The sequence below is a fragment of the Amphiura filiformis genome, chromosome 2, assembly GCF_039555335.1.
Source record: "Amphiura filiformis chromosome 2, Afil_fr2py, whole genome shotgun sequence".
NCBI classification, from domain to species: Eukaryota; Metazoa; Echinodermata; class Ophiuroidea; order Amphilepidida; family Amphiuridae; genus Amphiura; species Amphiura filiformis.
The window spans coordinates 21,378,821-21,397,906 of record NC_092629.1 but is presented as its reverse complement, the minus strand read 5'-3'; the positions used below and the strand labels follow the sequence as shown (position 1 = coordinate 21,397,906).

At 35.4% G+C, this 19,086-nt stretch overlaps 1 protein-coding gene across 4 annotated transcripts in view; it reads right to left on the bottom strand.

Moving 5' to 3' along the window:
• The window catches only part of LOC140145990 (extracellular tyrosine-protein kinase PKDCC-like), a 28,655-nt gene extending 11,739 nt beyond the window's left edge, over positions 1-16,916 (bottom strand). Inside the window, exons 1-3 of one of the 4 annotated variants that reach the window (XM_072167723.1) lie at positions 16,782-16,916; positions 1,361-1,413; positions 255-484 (exon numbers count right to left, since the gene is read on the bottom strand). In XM_072167723.1, coding sequence (XP_072023824.1) covers positions 255-423 — 169 coding nt within the window. In that variant the 5' untranslated portion in view covers positions 424-484; positions 1,361-1,413; positions 16,782-16,916. Of the gene's footprint in view, positions 1-254; positions 485-1,360; positions 1,414-1,973; positions 2,130-2,169; positions 2,193-2,228; positions 2,496-16,781 lie in introns of those variants that run through there. The other 3 variants (XM_072167724.1, XM_072167726.1, XM_072167725.1) reach the window with 3 other exon arrangements.
• Between the last annotated feature and the right edge of the window lie 2,170 nt (positions 16,917-19,086).

Genomic DNA, 19,086 nt, shown 5'->3' with positions numbered 1-19,086 from the left:
TAGTAACATTACATCCGGTAAATCCCTAATAATATCCAGCTCATGTGGTGTGGGAATGAGTTTACTGGAGCGAGATTTAAGTAGGGAAGCGTCTTTTAAAGCAATTTTTAAAGAGTCCACAATTGCACCACCACCTGCAATGTTAACCACACCACCACCATTATCAACTGCGGTATTTCTAGTAAGTTTTCTTCCCAATGTTTTATCAAGATTTGTGATATTTTTGTTTATGAGATGGTCATGTTGTTGCCTACCGTACGGTGCATCACGTAATGGTATACCACGAAATGTCCAATTAACGGGTTCGTCGCTAAATTCCCCACGAAGAATCATAGAGAGTACACCAATGACTGTAATAAAGCCGATGACAAACCATAGGATGGCAATACGCGAACGGAAACAATTCCGTGATCTTCGTGGCATTTGAGTCGACTCAGTGTGGCCGTATAACGTTTGTGTGAGTACGGTTATATCAATGGGTCACCTATTGCAAAGAAAAAAAATAGGCATCAGACTTAACATACCTAATAAATAAACCATAACAACAACAACAACAACAACAACAAACAAACAACAATACAAGAAGATGCGCGTTGCGATTTCGAAGCAGATCGAAGCCACCACAACCCGTATCCGCAAACCTATTCAAAACAATGATAAACCTGGTTTATTTGAGTCATTCCTGCAGCAGGGTGTATAATGAGTAGGTCTATTCAAAATAGAAATGGCGATATGAGCTTGAATTTAGGACATGCGCGTACATATTGGGGACACGCATTATTGCTACACTGCAAAAAAAAAGCGTTTGGAAATTAAACACTTTTCTAAACACAATTTTCCCTTCACTTTGTAAACCCGTTTATCAGCTATAACATCATGTGTCAAATTTCTGAAACATCGGTCTGTGATGGTGTTCAACATCTAACACTGGGTGTATCAATTTTGAAAGAGTAACCGGAAGTGTGGCCTCATAAATAATAATAAAATCAAAATAATATATAGAATATAGGCTGTCATTTCATGGATGGGCCTGTAATACCCCTCCGTCTATTTGAAGTTAACTTAAGAGTGTTATTGAAGGCATGAGGAGAGCTATCCTCGCACATTTTTGCAATCATTTTAATTAAAACTTTTCTGCAAGTGTGACATGTTGTTAATACGTAACCCCCTTATAAATTTCGGTATTCTCTTCAAAAGAAAATGACAATCCATATGTGCGAATGTATATATGTTTAATACCAATGCAAACATTAGGCCTACATCCCGAGAATTTGGTTATATCCCATAATTTTGTCATCGCGTCATCATTTCTGCATACTACTTCAGAGTAAACAAAATATGAAACATACTATTCACTTACCTATAAAACGTAAATTCACATTATCGTCTCGTGTCTGGTATTTCAAAATATCACTGTATTCCACACCCGTCAATTTCAGAAATGTAGAAAAATATAATGAAATCCGATTAACACTCTAACAACATAAGTACGAATGTAATCTTAATATCTAACTATAAGAAATAATAGTAATAATAATAATTTATCAGACTGATAAATCCGTAGCAAGGTCTCATCTCAGCAAGCAATGATCTCATCAACATCATGTACGCCTTCTGTATGAACTCTTGGAATTACAGCGAGTTAATGAGGCTTAAAAATCAAGCACGTTGATGCGATCCGGTGAATATTCTGCATTGTTTTAATACCTGTCTGTCTACCATTCATGTAGACATACATGACATAAACCGTGTTAACCCTGGTTATTGTATTACGCTATATGCTAACTCGGGTGTTAGTATTATGCTAACCATTGTTGCTGGTGATGGTATTACGCAACACGCTAACCATACTAACCCGTAACCCGGGTGATTGGACGGTAACCATGCTAACCCGGGTCATGGTATTAACCATGCGTCCTAACCCGTTGGTTAAAATAATTCAGATCATGATTAAAACTGGTATTTTGACTTACCGTTTATGACATGAACATGATGAAGCTGAAAACCCCTTATATTTTCCATATTTGTTAGCTCGTGATACTTGGTAGGCTACTTAAATTATTTGCCAATATTTAAAATTATTCAAATTATCCGACCTTTGCGTGTACCATCATTAATCAGATCATGATGACACTCTATATTAATACACACTGCATACTATTGACCTACTTCAACAAAAGTCATATTCCTATATGAATCCAATGTCAATGCATATTGACACTATTTACCGTGTGACTATTTGCTGCCGTCAATCGTCTTGATATTATTCAGATCTATTTACACCATGACACTGTTTGCATCATTTTCCTGGTTAAAGACGAAATGTTTCACGAAAAGGTACACTCAGTAGTACTTTGAGGTCAGAGTCCGTATTGGGATATTCCATTTAAAATCCATGTGAATTTCAAATTGGGTTACCTAAATGGGTGACTCCATTTAAAATCTACACCCCCTGTGTAGGAGATTAATGACATGTCTTCTATACGGGGTGTATGGATTTTATATGGAATAGCCTAAAATGCAACCAAAGCAGGAACCAAATTCAATTGAATATTCTTTTGAAATTGTAGGTAATATGATTGTTGGCATTCAGAGTTCAAGGTAATTAATTGAAATCTTTTGAACTTTGATACAAAACAAATAGTGTATGTTCGCCGGTGCATATAGTTACGGTTCACTAAATTCTTATTATCACAACATAAATAAAAATTCCTTTAAAAAAGGAATGTGGCGCGGACTGGCGCCCAATGTGAGCTTGGACGTGATGGTGAATTCCATGGTGTGTAGATTTGGTATTGTAATGATTTTTTAGGGAAGAGTAGAAGATGATCAAATGCAAGAGAAATGTGTTTGATTGGGGAAGGTGTATCACAGGACCGTTTTGGATGAAATAAATGGGAATGAAGCTTTCGTGTCAATTTGCGATTATGTGGGGTGGGGGATTTCTGTTTTTGGAACCTATTGTAGTGAGGATATTGCTTTGGATATTGAATATTGTTGAATTTCGTTATGCAGGGGTATATGATGAATAGTATAGGAGACACAAATAAGTAAGCTCCCCTGGCAAAATATGGGGGGGGGGGGTTATCCCCCACCCGGGATCTACGCCTATGTTGACCAATAGAAAACGTTTAAGTTTTTATAAATGTATAACGTCTGTGATACATATACATCATCTACTTGCTAATACACTGAAAATCAAATAGAGATGAAGGATAAACAGGAAAGACACAGTTCACGAATCAGGTGTATAGTCATTTGTTGTAACTTTCCATTTTCATATCTAACCTACTCTGCACTAATCTTACAATAATTCGTGATTTGAGGCATAATCATACCCACATCCTGACTCTGACATATAGGCCTATTAACACCCCAGCAAACAAACTTTCCAAGTCAATTATACCATGCAAATAATAACCTTTGGCCTACTAGAGCTCTAATTAAGATAACATCTAATTAAGCAAACATTACTGGTATAGATGAACATGTTGTGGATCCTAGTGTATGGTCAAATGTCACCGTCTATCGGGTTGTAAGACACACGGTAAACTGGTTGAAGGCATACAAAGGTCAAAGGTCTGGATTTATTAGGTTTCGGTCTTGCTAGATTTACTTCGCAATTGTTTTGCTAAAATTATGCCCAGCTCAGAAATAAAACCACAATTTGCTTGGATTTTATTTTATTATTGTTTTCTGATATGGATGGGATAAAATCTTGTGCGTATATTCTTTGTTTAAAATACAAAATTAATGGACTTATAAAACACCAAATAACCCGTGACCTTTGTACGGGCTTAAACTAGTTTACCGCCTCTTAGAACCCGATAGACGGTGACCAACACTATGGACCACAATAGCCTAATCTCAATGGCATAATCCAATAACCTCAAATAAACAATCATAGTGCAAAAGTTGACCTAACTTGCAGAGTATGAGTTTTTGTACCCAAAGTTTCAAAGTCATTCAATGAATGTACACATGTATGTTGTATAGTTGTCCTTGTTTAATAAGCAGGCAGCAGGGTACAGTGTATGAGTAGGCCTCTTATCAAGATCAAGATAGTGATAGTGACATAACAATTAACATGCTTATCTTACCAAGGTCTTATCTATCTGCATGGTGTAATTGAAATTACTATACAACATGTACAGGCTGTATCAAAAAGTTTGGTACCCAGCAGTTTTGATAGTTATTGAAAAGGCTGGTTCTTCCAAATTTATGCAATATCGGGTCCCCCTTAAAATGATAAAATGATCAGACCATAAATCTTTTGTGACTGTTTATGACATTAATCAACAAATTATGCGGATCCTAGATGTGTCGAGGATGTTACGTGTATGAACAAAACGTTACGTTTGTATTTTCAATTTGTTGCTACGTGTATGTTAACAAATGAAAGTTCTGTAACTTTTTTAAATTCTTCAATGCTAAGTATTCTTTTGGATATCATCAAATTGTAAATCTCTAGTCAGCTTTTCAGTGTGTTAACAACTATGTATCAAAGACGTTACGTTCATGTACAAAACATTAACGTTCTTATCTTGTAAACATTGTATACCCATAGCTACTTTTATGAAGAATGAATGTTCTGTAATTGTTTTTTATCCTTCATCTCTATTACTTATTAGATTTTCAGTGTATTAGCAAGTAGATGATGTATATGTATCACAGACGTTATACATTCATAAAAACTTTTCTTTTGGTCAACATAGGCGTAGATCCAGGGTGGGGGATAACCCCCCCCCCCAATATTTTGCCAGGGGGAGCTTACTTACTTGTGTCTTCTATACTATCCATCATATACCCCCATGCATAACGAAATTCAACAATATTCAATATCCAAAGCAATATCATCACTACAATATGCCCCCAAAACAGAACTCCCCCACCCCACATAATCGCAAATTGACACGACAGCTTCATTCCAATTCAATTTATTTCATCCAAGCGGTCCTGTGATACACCTTCCCCATCAAACACATTTGCATTTGATCATCTTCTACTCTTCCCTAGAAAAAATCATTATAATATCAAATCTAAACACCATGCCATGGAATTCACCATATCACGTTCAAGCTCACATTGGGCGCCCATTCCTTTTTTAAAGGAATTTTTATTATTAAGTCCATTAATTTTGTATTTTAAACACATAATATATATCTCTCTAAATGTAAAAGAGTGAAAAACTCACTCCCCAAAAGAGTGATTCACTTATAAAACCACAAAAAAATGAGTGAAATGTGTTTTTTAAACTTCACAACCACTCAAACAAGAGTGATAACCACTCTAAAAGAGTGAATGTCAACTCGTTCAAGGAGTTAAATGAAGGACAACACATTTTTAGAGTTGTCCTTCATTTAACTCCTTGAAAGAGTTAAAATTCACTCTTAAAGAGTGGTTTTCACTCTTTTTTGAGTGGTTCTAAAGTTTAAAAAAACACATTTCACTCTTTTTGAGTGGTCTTATAAGTGAATCACTCTTTTTGGGAGTGAGTTTTTCACTCTTTTACATTTAGAGAGGTACGCTCAACATTTTATCCCGTGCATATCAGAAAACAATAATAAAATAAAATCCAAGCAAATTGTGGTTTTATTTCTGAGTTGGGCATATATGGGCATAATTTTAGCAAAACAATAATTGCGAAGTAAATCTAGCAAGAGTGAAATTAGAAGCTTTCACAAAGTCATGCCTATATAAGTGCGCCCGCTTAAGGCGAGCGCCCCAAAAATAATTAAAACTGCGATAAATTTGATAATAATAAACACTAAAAAAGACAGTACACTTTTATAACGATTTACTAATAATTTTCTGAACAGAAACTTGTCAAATTTGACCATGGAAACTATTCAGATATATGGGGACATAACATAATTCTCTTCAAAATGATTCGGATATTCTCATCAAAACCACAAGCTCTTCAGATTTGATAAGTTGCCTTTCCATTTAAAATGGCGATGTTGTTAATTATTTTAGAATGAATGGAATTTTTGTCAAAAATTAATTGAAGTACATTACCATGTCAAAAATGACTGCCTCGTTTCAATGCCATTAATTTGTTTTTATAAACACATCAATATAACATGTATACCCGGTGTAAGGTGTGAGAACGTTACAAATCGTTGCTTGATTAAAATCCTTCTCAGCAGGTGCACCGGTTTATAGGGAATCACCCCTAGAGCCGAAAATCTGACTTAAACTGGTGGTATCGATATGGAAAACAATATCATGTTGATATTCATGATACGTGATGTGATCATGTGATTAATAGACGGGGGAATATATGAAAATAAGGGGGGTTACGTCAAAAAAATTGCAACAAAAGGTTTTTAAACTGATTTTGGTACTATGGGACCTCAGGAATAACAGAAAAAAGTCCCAAAAATCGGGCTACCGGAAAGTGGTTTTCAAGATGGCGTCCAAAATGGCCGCCAAAAAATCTTAAAATTACTATAATTCATTTATTTTTCACCACAGAGTTGGAATTTTGGTGTCTAAACCCATGTTTTGGGGGTCAATGATTTTATTATGATCAACAAAAATATTGCAGAGTGATCAGATAACCTAGAAATCCAAGATGGCGTCCAAAATGGCCGCCGATACCCTTAAAATTGGTATAAATCACTTATTTCTTGTCATAGAGCTATAATTTTGGTGTCTATCCCTATGTTTGTGAGTTCAACAAATCCATTGAGACCATTAAAACTTTCACCAAGTGATAGCATCCATCTTGAATTTCAAAATGGCTGCCATTTCTGATATATTTTGCCAAAATTGCAATTTTTTTTAATGTTTTATAAAACTGTTTTATTTTAAAAACAATTAAAAAAACAAAACAAATAAAATGGAATCATTATTTTATTAATAAATGATTTATTCAATATATTTCCATCAATAAGGATATTGATATCTTATGGGAGCTCTTGATCAACTTCAAACAAGCAACTCCTAATTGGCCAGGAATGATGCACACTATCCATAGAGGAAACAAGCACCCGGGTCAGTCTTCGGTTGATTTGATTTGATTTGATTTGATTTGTTCGGGTTTGGACAACCCTGGATAACCCAAGAAAGCCTCTATTGAAGCTTATTTCCATTGGGGTCTATTTGAACACCGGGACGGGTTGGGAACAGTCAGGGGTTAACACCCTACTCTTTTTGAAACTGGCTGCGAGATATATGTACAGGTATGGCTCTCTGCACACGGGACCAACGGCTTGACGTTCCCTCCGAAGGACGGAGTACTTTCATGATTTATTTACCCAATTCTAAATGAACCATGGGGAGAGCGGAAGTCTGAATTTAATCTACAGATGTTGCCAATTAATTTCAGACTTTTTTCTCCAAGTCAATATCCCAGCAAATCACCACCGCCGGGAATCGAACCCATTACCTCATGCACTAAAGGCAAGTACCCTAACCATTGCGCCACGCTCTCCCGCTGGTTGTTGTGTTTTTGCCTATGATAGACATGTAATCAGGGGATAAGACCTGTATTCTTTCCACATTGGAGCCAGGGCATTGGAGTTTCTTTGGCAATGAAATATAACCTGTCACCAATAGTCATATTTGACCAGCCCCTATGCTGAGATCATCCAATATTGCAGAGTGATCAGATAACCTAGAAATCCAAGATGGCGTCCAAAGTGGCCGCAAAAAAAAAACACCTTATAATTTACTTATTTTTCACCCATGAGTTGCAATTTTGGTGTCTACACCCATGTTTTGGGGGTCAAGGATTCCTCTTTGACTAACAAAAATATTTCAGATTAATCAGATAAGCAAGCTATAAATCCAAAATGGCTGCCTAAAATCTGGAATTTAGGTAATAGTTTTTAACGCAATAATGATCTATTGAAAGTTGACATTTTAGTATCTACACCCATGTTTGGAGGTCCAACCAAAAAATTACTAGTAAATTTGGCATCCAATATGCTCGCCAAAATTGTTTTATACTGTATATATTACCTGTCGTTTGAGGTTGGTAGTGACGTGTGATTGGTTGGTAAAGTGAGAAATTTACTTATTTTTCACCCATGAGTTGCAATTTTGGTGTCTACACCCATGTTTTTGGGGTCAAGGATTCCTCTTTGACTAACAAAAATATTTCAGATTAATCAGATAAGCAAGCTATAAATCCAAAATGGCTGCCTAAAATCTGGAATTTAGGTAATAGTTTTTAACGCAATAATGATCTATTGAAAGTTGACATTTTAGTATCTACACCCATGTTTGGAGGTCCAACCAAAAATTACTAGTAAATTTGGCATCCAATATGCTCATAAAATTGTTTTATACTGTATATATTACCTGTCGTTTGAGGTTGGTAGTGACGTGTGATTGGTTGGTAAAGTGAGAAATTTACTTATTTTTCACCCATGAGTTGCAATTTTGGTGTCTACACCCATGTTTTGGGGTCAAGGATTCCTCTTTGACTAACAAAAATATTTCAGATTAATCAGATAAGCAAGCTATAAATCCAAAATGGCTGCCTAAAATCTGGAATTTAGGTAATAGTTTTTAACGCAATAATGATCTATTGAAAGTTGACATTTTAGTATCTACACCCATGTTTGGAGGTCCAACCAAAAATTACTAGTAAATTTGGCATCAATATGCTCGCCAAAATTGTTTTATACTGTATATATTACCTGTCGTTTGAGGTTGGTAGTGACGTGTGATTGGTTGGTAAAGTGAGAAATTTACTTATTTTTCACCCATGAGTTGCAATTTTGGTGTCTACACCCATGTTTTGGGGGTCAAGGATTCCTCTTTGACTAACAAAAATATTTCAGATTAATCAGATAAGCAAGCTATAAATCCAAAATGGCTGCCTAAAATCTGGAATTTAGGTAATAGTTTTTAACGCAATAATGATCTATTGAAAGTTGACATTTTAGTATCTACACCCATGTTTGGAGGTCCAGCCAAAAAATTACTAGTAAATTTGGCATCCAATATGCTCGCCAAAATTGTTTTATACTGTATATATTACCTGTCGTTTGAGGTTGGTAGTGACGTGTGATTGGTTGGTAAAGTGAGAAAAACCTTAAAATGACTTGAACTGTATTTATATTATCTTACAAGTACTTCCCAGTGGGTAAAGACAACAGCTACAAAGTTGCCAGCACTGATGGAGTCGGAAAAAAATGCAGTGCGATGGTTGGTTGGTTGGTTGATATCCCTACCATCCCTATGCAGGAGTACTGAGACAAGTCTCCTAGTTAAGCTGAAATTGATTGCCCAATTTCAGCAGTGATAATATAAAAGTCAATATTGGTGAGACACAATAGGCAGGTCAAATGTTGGCTGTCATAAATTGGCTAGTCAAAATTAGGTAGAGGCGTAATCCCATTGGCTTACAAAGAGTCTAATTTGGAAAAGAGTTCATACAATATTATGTAGACTCAGACATAATTGGTATAGAGAGTTCATACAATATTATGTAGACTCTGACATAATAGGCATAAAGAGTTCATACAATTTTTTGTATACTCAGTCATACATATAGGCACATGATGATGATGTTTTACTAGAAGCCTTCATTGTCAATATCATATGACGTCCCTTACTCAGGCAGGACTAAAATGCTGATCATTTTAATTGAGTTAATTGGCTATAGTACATCATTTTCACTCTCCATCTCATCTTTCATAACTATTTGATTGCTGTGTGGGTTGTTACATGAGTCAATTTGGCAGGGACCACATCCAGCATGACATGGTAGTCCGTATATCTTTGGCAGCTGCAGCGAGGTGGGCAGTTTTTGCAATTACAGTGGATCATTTTGAGTAGGTTATCAGGGGCAGCCTTCATGTCAGTCATGATCGGAACAATCTGATTGCTGTCTATTTTCCACCCCCAGTCCAAGACATCCATACCATTGTTAGTCCCCATATCCAGACCATAATCTGGTAGTAAACTCCGAGGCAGTGACATTTGGTGGCCGATGCAGTAGGAGCAAACGTTCAGGAGTGACAAACTATTTTGCAGATCATCTTCTTGACAAATATTTTTTGTAGCGCAGGGTTGCAAGTGAACTCTCCCCATTGCTGCCAAACATAACAGATATAGCTTTGCTACCAAACTCCTCAATGATTTGCCTTGGCTGGTTTGGAAGAATGGTTGTTGAGTCGTTGGTGTGTATTGTCTTTGATGGATGGACCTCCACCATACCCATCAAAGACCACAGTTGCCAATCCATATAATGGAAAACAGTCTGCATATGACTGTGTAATCAACCCATAACTGTCTCCAGTTTTCCATGGTACTCGATGCAACAAGGAACCGCCATCAAGGACGTAATGATCAGTAATTGGATAAGACTCTTTGAGGACTTCGTAATCACCTGACGTCACGTTGCTTGAATGTTCAGTGATAATGGTAGCTATTTGAGGCTCATCTGCTTCTCGGAAAATGTTTCTAGCATCAAACAAGGTGGGAGGAAATGTAATGAGGTCGTAATCCATAACCTCTTGCATTGAAAGCTCTCCTGTTTGCGACACTACTACAAACCGTTGAAATAAGAGGGCGGGGTCAATGGTCTGATCTGGAGCAATTGGTACAGCAGACGAATCTCCAAGGGTTTTTGCCTTGTCTTTGCGCTTGAATGATACTTTAAAGACTGGTTGGTCATGCATTTTGGCTACAATTGCCATACCAACTGACTCATACTCATGAACATTATTACATTAACATCGGCATCGGCCACTACACCATTCGCAACATTTCTTAAGGAAGGGTCTGAAGAGAAGTGTGAGTAAGTATCCAACTTTGAACTTAATTTGGATAAGTCTAATGTATCTCTATTGATCCTTGATTCAGCTGACTCTTTATGCTGTTCACTTGTAGAGTAGGAGAGGCGATTGAATTCCTGCATGGCATTGTTATACTCAGATGTTATGGGTGTTGACATCATCCATGGTGATCGCTGCTCTTCGTTCATTGGCCTACCGCTTCACATGTTAAGCCTCCAGTACTCTTCAGTGATCTCATTAACGTCTGTTCGATTACTAGATCTGAACTTAGGCCTGCCCAAAACTGATTACTGCGGCGAATGATATGGAAGTCATTGGAGAGTTTCTGGAAAACGTCTGGATGTTTGGTCTCAAGCTCACTCATCTCCTGAATGTAGAGATATGCCGATGTCAAGTAGTTGTAATGTCCAGCTGCAGCAAAAATTGGATGGCAGTCAGCAACAGCACTTAGGTACATGGACCAACATCCGGTGCGATCTTCCATGATCAACGCTCTGGCCACTCTCAACATCTTCAAGTTCTAGCTTGATCTTGCCCAATATCAGATGTCTCAATACTCTCCAATGTTGTTCCCCCTACCATCAAAGAAGAGTACACATCTTCAGATTCATCCATCAATGTCTGAAATTGGGGATTATCATGCAGCACATCTGATGCATTTGGTTTAGACACTTGTCTACCAGCAGGTGGCCCTGGAATGCTCTTTGGACAGACTTTCAAGTGAACTTAAGCACAACATTTTCACCATACACAGATTCTATGATGTCTTTAAATCCTGTCCCTTGCATTAGAGTACCTATTGCTCCAAGTAAATTCATGAATGTATGAAAACAACCCAGCAGCAAGACGATCCTTTTCAATGGGCTGTTCTCCAGTGCATCATGGATGATCTCAGCATAGGGGCTGGTCAAATATGACTATTGGTGACAGGTTATATTTCATTGCCAAACTGCAAAGGAACTACAATGTGGAAAGAATACAGGTCTTATCCCCTGAATACATGTCTATCATACTCATAGGCAAAAACACAACCGAAGACTGGCCCGGGTGCTCGTTTCCTCTATGGATAGTGTGCATCATTCCTGGCCAATTAGGAGTTGCTTGTTTGAAGTTGATCGAGAGCTCTCATAAGATATCAATATCCTTATTGATGGAAATATATTGAATAAATCATTTATTGATAAAATTAATGATTCCATTTTATTTGTTTTGTATCATTTTTATAATTGTTTAATAAAACAGTTTTATAAAACATTAAAAATATAATGTATAGCTTCTGTTATTTTCAAAAAATTGACATTTTGGCAAAATATATCAGAAATGGCAGCCATTTTGAAATTCATGATGGATGCTATTACTTGGTGAAAGTTTTAATGGCCTAATTGGATTTGTTGAACTCACAAACATAGGGATAGACACTAAAATTATAGCTCTATGACAAGAAATAAGTGATTTATAGCAATTTTAAGGGTATCGGCGGCCATTTTGGACGCCATCTTGGATTTCTAGGTTATCTGATCACTCTGTAATATTTTTGTTGATCATAATAGAATCATTGACCCCCAAAACATGGGTTTAGACACCAAAATTCCAACTCTGTGGTGAAAAATAAATGAATTATAGTAATTTTAAGATTTTTTGGCGGCCATTTTGGACGCCATCTTGGAAAACCACTTTCCGGTAGCCCGATTTTTTGGGACTTTTTTTCTGTTATTCCTGAGGTCCCATAGTACCAAAATCAGTTAAAAACCTTTTGTTGCAATTTTTTTGGGGTCAAACCGTATATTCCCCCGTCTATAAGGTCATTGTCGACTTATGAAGGGGAATATTTTGTTCTTACAACAATTTCCTTATCAATTCTTTCTTTCTTTCTTTCTTTAGTTAGTTTTCTTTCTTTCTTTAGTTAGTTAGTTTTCTTTCTTTCTTTCTTTCTTTCTTTCTTTCTTTCTTTCTTTCTTTCTTTCTTTCTTTAGTTAGTTTTCTTTCTTTGTTTCTTTCTTTCTTTCTTAGTTTTTCTTTCTTTCTTTTGTTCTTTCTTTCTTTCTATTTTGTTCTTGTTTTTCATCATCAGAATAGAATATGACTGTCTTGTTCTAAAGAATTAAAATATGTTCATTTAGATTTTTCTTTCTGTTTTTTTTTCCTTTATCCTTATTCATTAATAGGCTGAGGCGCCCAAATTTGGACATTTAATTATTTAATTGATTTTTTACCCGGATAAGTCGGGTGAAAGACGAAGAAAGTAAATATCCAAAGATAACACTAAATAGGGCGCCTTCGCCTAATGTTCTTTATAGCATCCCATCTGTCTGTCCTGATTATTGTATAACTATTAAACCAATCAACAAAATGAAGTTGAAATAGCCCAACATGATAAACAGCTATAGCTGAACGGGAAATTATTGTGATTTTCATTTTACCTGTCTCTTCTAAGTTCTAGGAAAAAGTAATGATAGTAGCACTATTTTCTTCCGTTCGCTTTTAGAAATCTACAAGGGAGTTTATTCTAACAGGGTAAATTCGGTCATCCTAAAGCCGTGCGTGTTATTAACTCATCTGTCTGCAGTAAACTGTACTCCGCGCGTGTCACCTGCTGCATGCTAAAGCCTGCCGTATATTTTGATAGTCATTATTTTGTTTGAAATTGAAACAAAGAAAATCTCATCTTTTGTCGTTGCTATTCTTGTTCTATACTATACTGTTTTCGATATACTACAGGGTGTCCCAAAAAAAAGAGACCCCTCATTGCGCCCTCCTTTTCTCCCATTTCTGAAAAGTTGATCAAATATAGTTTGGTATGTAAAGACACCTTGAGTCGTTAGCTTTAATAAACCAAAACAATTATTTCAATCGGCTCACAACTTTTGAAGATATGCTCTTTTAAAGAAATGTACCCGTTTTTCACTCTTCACTTTACATATATATACCAATGGTACTGTAAGGAATATACAGATTGTCTAAAAAGATCGGAGCACTCTGATGAAAAGCCGTGAAAGTGGGGTGAAACAATAGGGTATTATAATTATTTTTAAAACTCCAGTAAAAGGGTATATCGTGATCCACAGCCGCATCCCCACTTTTCTAAAAAAAGTTGAGATTTTTATGCTACTGGCTACATAAAGTTTATGTACAAAACAAAGTCTTGCAGATTAATTCGTTTAATTCTAGTAACGTAATTCAACACAGTGGCCTATGGAGCAGTAGGACTAAGCTTTTTTCGTGGATATCTACTGAAAAATGTCATAAAAAGAGGTCGAGGATGCTATGATCACGATGCAGGTTTAAAGATTATACTTCAGCAAACAAAGGGGTCAATAATCATTGCCAAATTTTGGGACTGTACATTTTCAGAAATGCCTTAATTAAAAATGTTGCACGTATTTTTCGAAAGAATATTAGTCTAGAAATTTAAATATAAACACAAATTTGGTGTATTAAAATATTTTGGCTAAATCTCCCGATGTCGATTTTTGACCCCTTGGATGAAGCTCTATAGCATCATATTTTAAACTTTTATTCTATACCACCGATTGTATCAAATATAATTAATATTATTAAATATTGGTTATTCCTTTTTGAAATAAAATTTTAAGATAACTCGTAAGTTTGCTAACCATTTTGCTAAAATAATTCATCATGCCAGTGTTCAGATTTTTTGAACATCAGCCTGTATAATAGTCATTATTCTGTTTTAAATGAAAACAAGTATTACATCTTTTATCGTTTCTATTTCTGACGTTGTATACTGCACTGTTTTCAATAGACCTCGTTCATTTTACATATTGCTGGTACTATTAAATGTCTATTTTAAATTTTTATGCAAATCCGCATTTATAATTTCATACATATCGTTCAACGTTAGAGTATATCACGTTCAAATTATTTTGTTAATGTAAGCTTCAAATAAATTTAATATAAAAACATTTTAGGAATAGAGGCGACTCCATCATGTCCAAGCACACTTTGGTTGGAAAGTCAATTTTAGAGGTTTTCAGAATTTGCTAATGAATAATAATTTACTTCAAATTTGCGAAACGCCACTCTGGTTTTTTGGGCGAGAAATTCACTCCTCTGCTAATGATGACAAGTGCAAATATACTGCATTATCAATATGGAACTACACCTTTATCTTGACAATTCATTTGCTCGCCCTATTCCTTTTAAAAGAATTTTTATTTGCGAAACGCCACTATGCAGTAGCCCTACCACAGGGCCTTTTTTATTACACATTATATACTATACACCATGCTATATACTGAGAACTGCAAAAAACCCAGTGACAGCTCACAACCCACTAACCGCTGTCCCCGAGAGGGGAATTAATCAATAGCAGTCACTGGCAGCAGCTCTCTGGACATAACCAGGATTTATGATATAGCATGGTTTTGGATCATCACAGTCAAGAGGCCCTATACTAGTAGGGCTACTATGCAGACCGAACTTCACGTCCATCGTTTTTAGAGAAGTGAGGATGTTTGTTTTTTCTCCATTCACTTGGCAGTTCTTCACCCGTTTTTGGTGCCTTTGAAATATCTGCCTTCCCCCAATTCATATTGAAGGGAAATCTGTTAATTTTAAAGAGAAATATGTTATGCCCCCAGCTCCGAATAGTCATACTTGTCTTTTAAGGGGGTACTACACCCCTGCCCAATTTTGTGCCTATTTTTGTGTTTTTCTCACAAATTATAGTGCATTGGTGACAAGTAAGATATGTATATTATAGGGGCAAGGACTAGAACTACTGCACTGTAAATTTTATTTCAGCACAGGCAACAGTTGTGGAGTTACAGTCAAAAATGAGGGAAAACCAATATTTGATCAATAAATCAATCACTACTTGCCTTGAGTTACTGAATTTTCAGTGCAGTATTTGTAGTCCTTGCCCCTATAATATACATATCTTACTTACCACCAATGCGCTAAAAGTTTTGAGAAAAATAGAAAAATAGGCACAAAATTGGCCAGGGGTGTAGTACCCCCTTAAGAGTGTAGTACATGTATTCTATGTAAATGATTGCATGTTTTTTATCAAATTATTTTTGAGTCATTATTGTCACCATATTGATGGATTGACAATTATATTTCTATTCAACATGTAGCCTACATGTGAGGAAAATTAATGTGAAATGAGGCAGTTCATATTCCTATAATACAGCTCAAAGGATTAATCACCAGCTGAAATTTAGAATTATATTATTATTATGCAAAAATATTATAATAATATACCACTATACTTAAAATTAAGATGATTACTGTTTGGAAAGCAATCTGTACATGTATGCATGACGATTTGATTTTTAAAATATTTGAGAAACGAACATTTTGACGAAAATACATCAATCGAATTTTACACACGTCTGCGCCTATTTTGATATAAAATTAGATCGATTGAGCCCATAGTTATTAGCCGAGCTATGAGTTTTAAAAATATTGGACGAGACGTCTAGTCGAGTCCAATATTTAAAAAAAAAAGGGAAAATCTAAGTGAGACAATATAAAATCAGGCATAAAGCATCCTATTTGACCATTATTATGTTTGGGACTATATTTTCACACACTTGGAGTTGCTTTAAAAAGTTTTGATTAGGCCTATTACATAATTGTTCATGATCGTGTTCATGATCAGGGGACGTGACTCCCCCCCCCCCCCCCACACACCCCCACCTTTCGGCAAAATTACCCATTTTTGGTTCTTTTCAGCCACTATCTGACAATTCATATTTCAAGCCGGATAGTGGCACTAAAGTCTTAAATACATGATAATCGTACACTTTTTCGGGCACTTTTTATACTCCTAGTCCTATAAAAAAAAAAAAAGGTCAAAGTAGAACATAAAAAGTCATGTATAATCATGATAATGTAGAATGTCAGGCTTAAATGCAGGCCAGAAATAACTATTTAGATTTGCAAAAGGTTCTGAAAACAAGACTAAAACATTTGAGGTGTCCGCGTTTTGATTAAAGCAATTAAAATCATAAATTGTTTCTCTCCATAATCTCTGCAAAATAAAATATCAATACTGACCTTATTCATGTAGATTATTGTACATTTATATGTAAACCATATTGTATAAGCTGGATATTTCACATCACCAAAACCAGTCAGGATATACCAAAGTCTATCACGGTTCGTCTTTATTCCAGCATGCCAGTAATCAACGTGATAATCCAGTGTTGCCAGCAGTTGCTTGTCGAGAAGATGCGAGGCTCGACAACAAAGAGGCACCCAATGTCAGGAACGAATACCGGTTTTTAAGGTTAGCGACTATTTTAAACTGTTGCGATTTAGTTCACAGCATCTTACGAAAGGTAGTGAGCTTTGGCAAACATTGCATTGATCATTTCATAGCGAGTCTGTAGAAGAATTCAAATATCAAAGATACACTATATTGCAGGTCTTTTTTGAAAACGTATTCCAAAAGAGTATCGTGATGTTATTGAAGTGTTGACAAAATATTTAGCAAAAATGTTTGCCAAAAAATATTTTACTGAAACTACTGTGACATATTTAAAATGTTGCTTTACTGGATTATTTTGCTTTTTATAAAACACCATGACCTTTGTATAATCCGAAATCTGAAAGTTATTAAAATGTTTTGACAAAAACGGAAATACTATAAAACGTTTAATTGCACACTCTAAATTGAAAACACTGGCAAACTTTAAATAACGCTTTACACTCAAAATAAAGAAATAGTGAAAATTACTCATGTTGAGTCATAAGGAAACAAAATGCATTAAATGGAACTCAACGACGGTCCAATTTAATCAAGATTAACCGATATGTTAGTAAAGACCATAAACGTAATTTAACACACAATTCACCTGCCCGTGATAACCAACAATTGGTTAAAAATTCTGGTGTTATCCAAATCATTTGAACCAATTATCAGGAGAACAACACAATGATTAAAAGAATGTTATCTATATTAATGTTGGATAAGTTCAAATTTGTGTTCCCCCCTTCTTGATTTAGGAGGGTATCATGTGGCTGGGATTCCAAAAACATATCCCAAAATATGCCAAATTTGACGAAAGACAGAATGAAAACAAAAAATATACACATTTTCTATTACTTCTGTTGTTTTTTCTGTAAATTTTGGTTTGCCATATTCTGGATTCTTTTAAAAAAAAAGACGAATCTGCACCTTTTCCAGATTTTATAAGACAAATTGGGAAAAACATCACATCTCTAAACATGTAAACCAATTTTCTGAAAATGCACCCAAATCTGCCGCGCTCCCCGTTCCCTTACATTATCACAAAGAATGTCCAGGTCTTAATATTATAAACGACTTTTGAACCAAATCTGATTCAGATCGTAAGCGACATATTAGGCGGGTTACCAACTACTCAGGCAACACCTTGCCTTACCTATGCATGAACTCTGGCAGTGTGTGCTTATTGCAGTATGTAAACAGTGCGACAGTTAAACCATTTTTATATTAACCAATGGAACACAAAGTTCATTTTAAAACATAAATATAAAATGCCGAGTGTAGCATTTAAGCTTAAATGCCACTCTGCTATAATGTTATATAAATATTTACATCCTATATTGTACTATTGTGTTTATAATACTATTTATATTGTCTGGATATTGTGAATATGGTCACAGTTATGGAAAGCAACTATAATGGGGACCAGCAGTATATTGGATACTATTATAACAGCAACCGAAACCTTTCAATGCGCTTTACAAAAACACCTTAAAAATACAACATAATGTTGATTTGATTTGATTTGATTTGATTTGATTTGATGATTTGATTTGATTTGATTCAGCATGTTAAAATAGATACACATTACAAACATTATATTGCACTTACAGGTAAAATACATATTATAAAAATACAAATTTGTTTACATACAGAATCCATAACACCATGCCAAGGATAGCCCTTTAAGCTTAAAAACTTATTTCCAAAGGGGTACTTATATTACAGAAAAAAGATAATAAAAGTTATGACAAGGTAAAAGTTAAAGTAAAAAACACCAAAAACCAATATCAAAGCATTGGAGCAAAAAACAACATTCATTTGATTTAAAAGGTGAGCTATTCCAGTTTTTGATAGCATTAAAATAAAAAGAACCAAAACTAAAAGACTTGATCCGTGGAACTTGAAAATTAAAGTCCCTTCCCCTTGTGCTGTAATGATGCACACTTGATAGTCTAGTAAAATTCTCATTCATGTAGTCAGGACAAATATTGCAAAAAAAACATGATTTAAACGGAGCTGCTCAGCTCTGTTATTTATATTTAAAATGCCAAGATTTTGAAAGTGAGAGTGACTGATGTGATACCGAAATCCTTATTCAGGATGAAACGA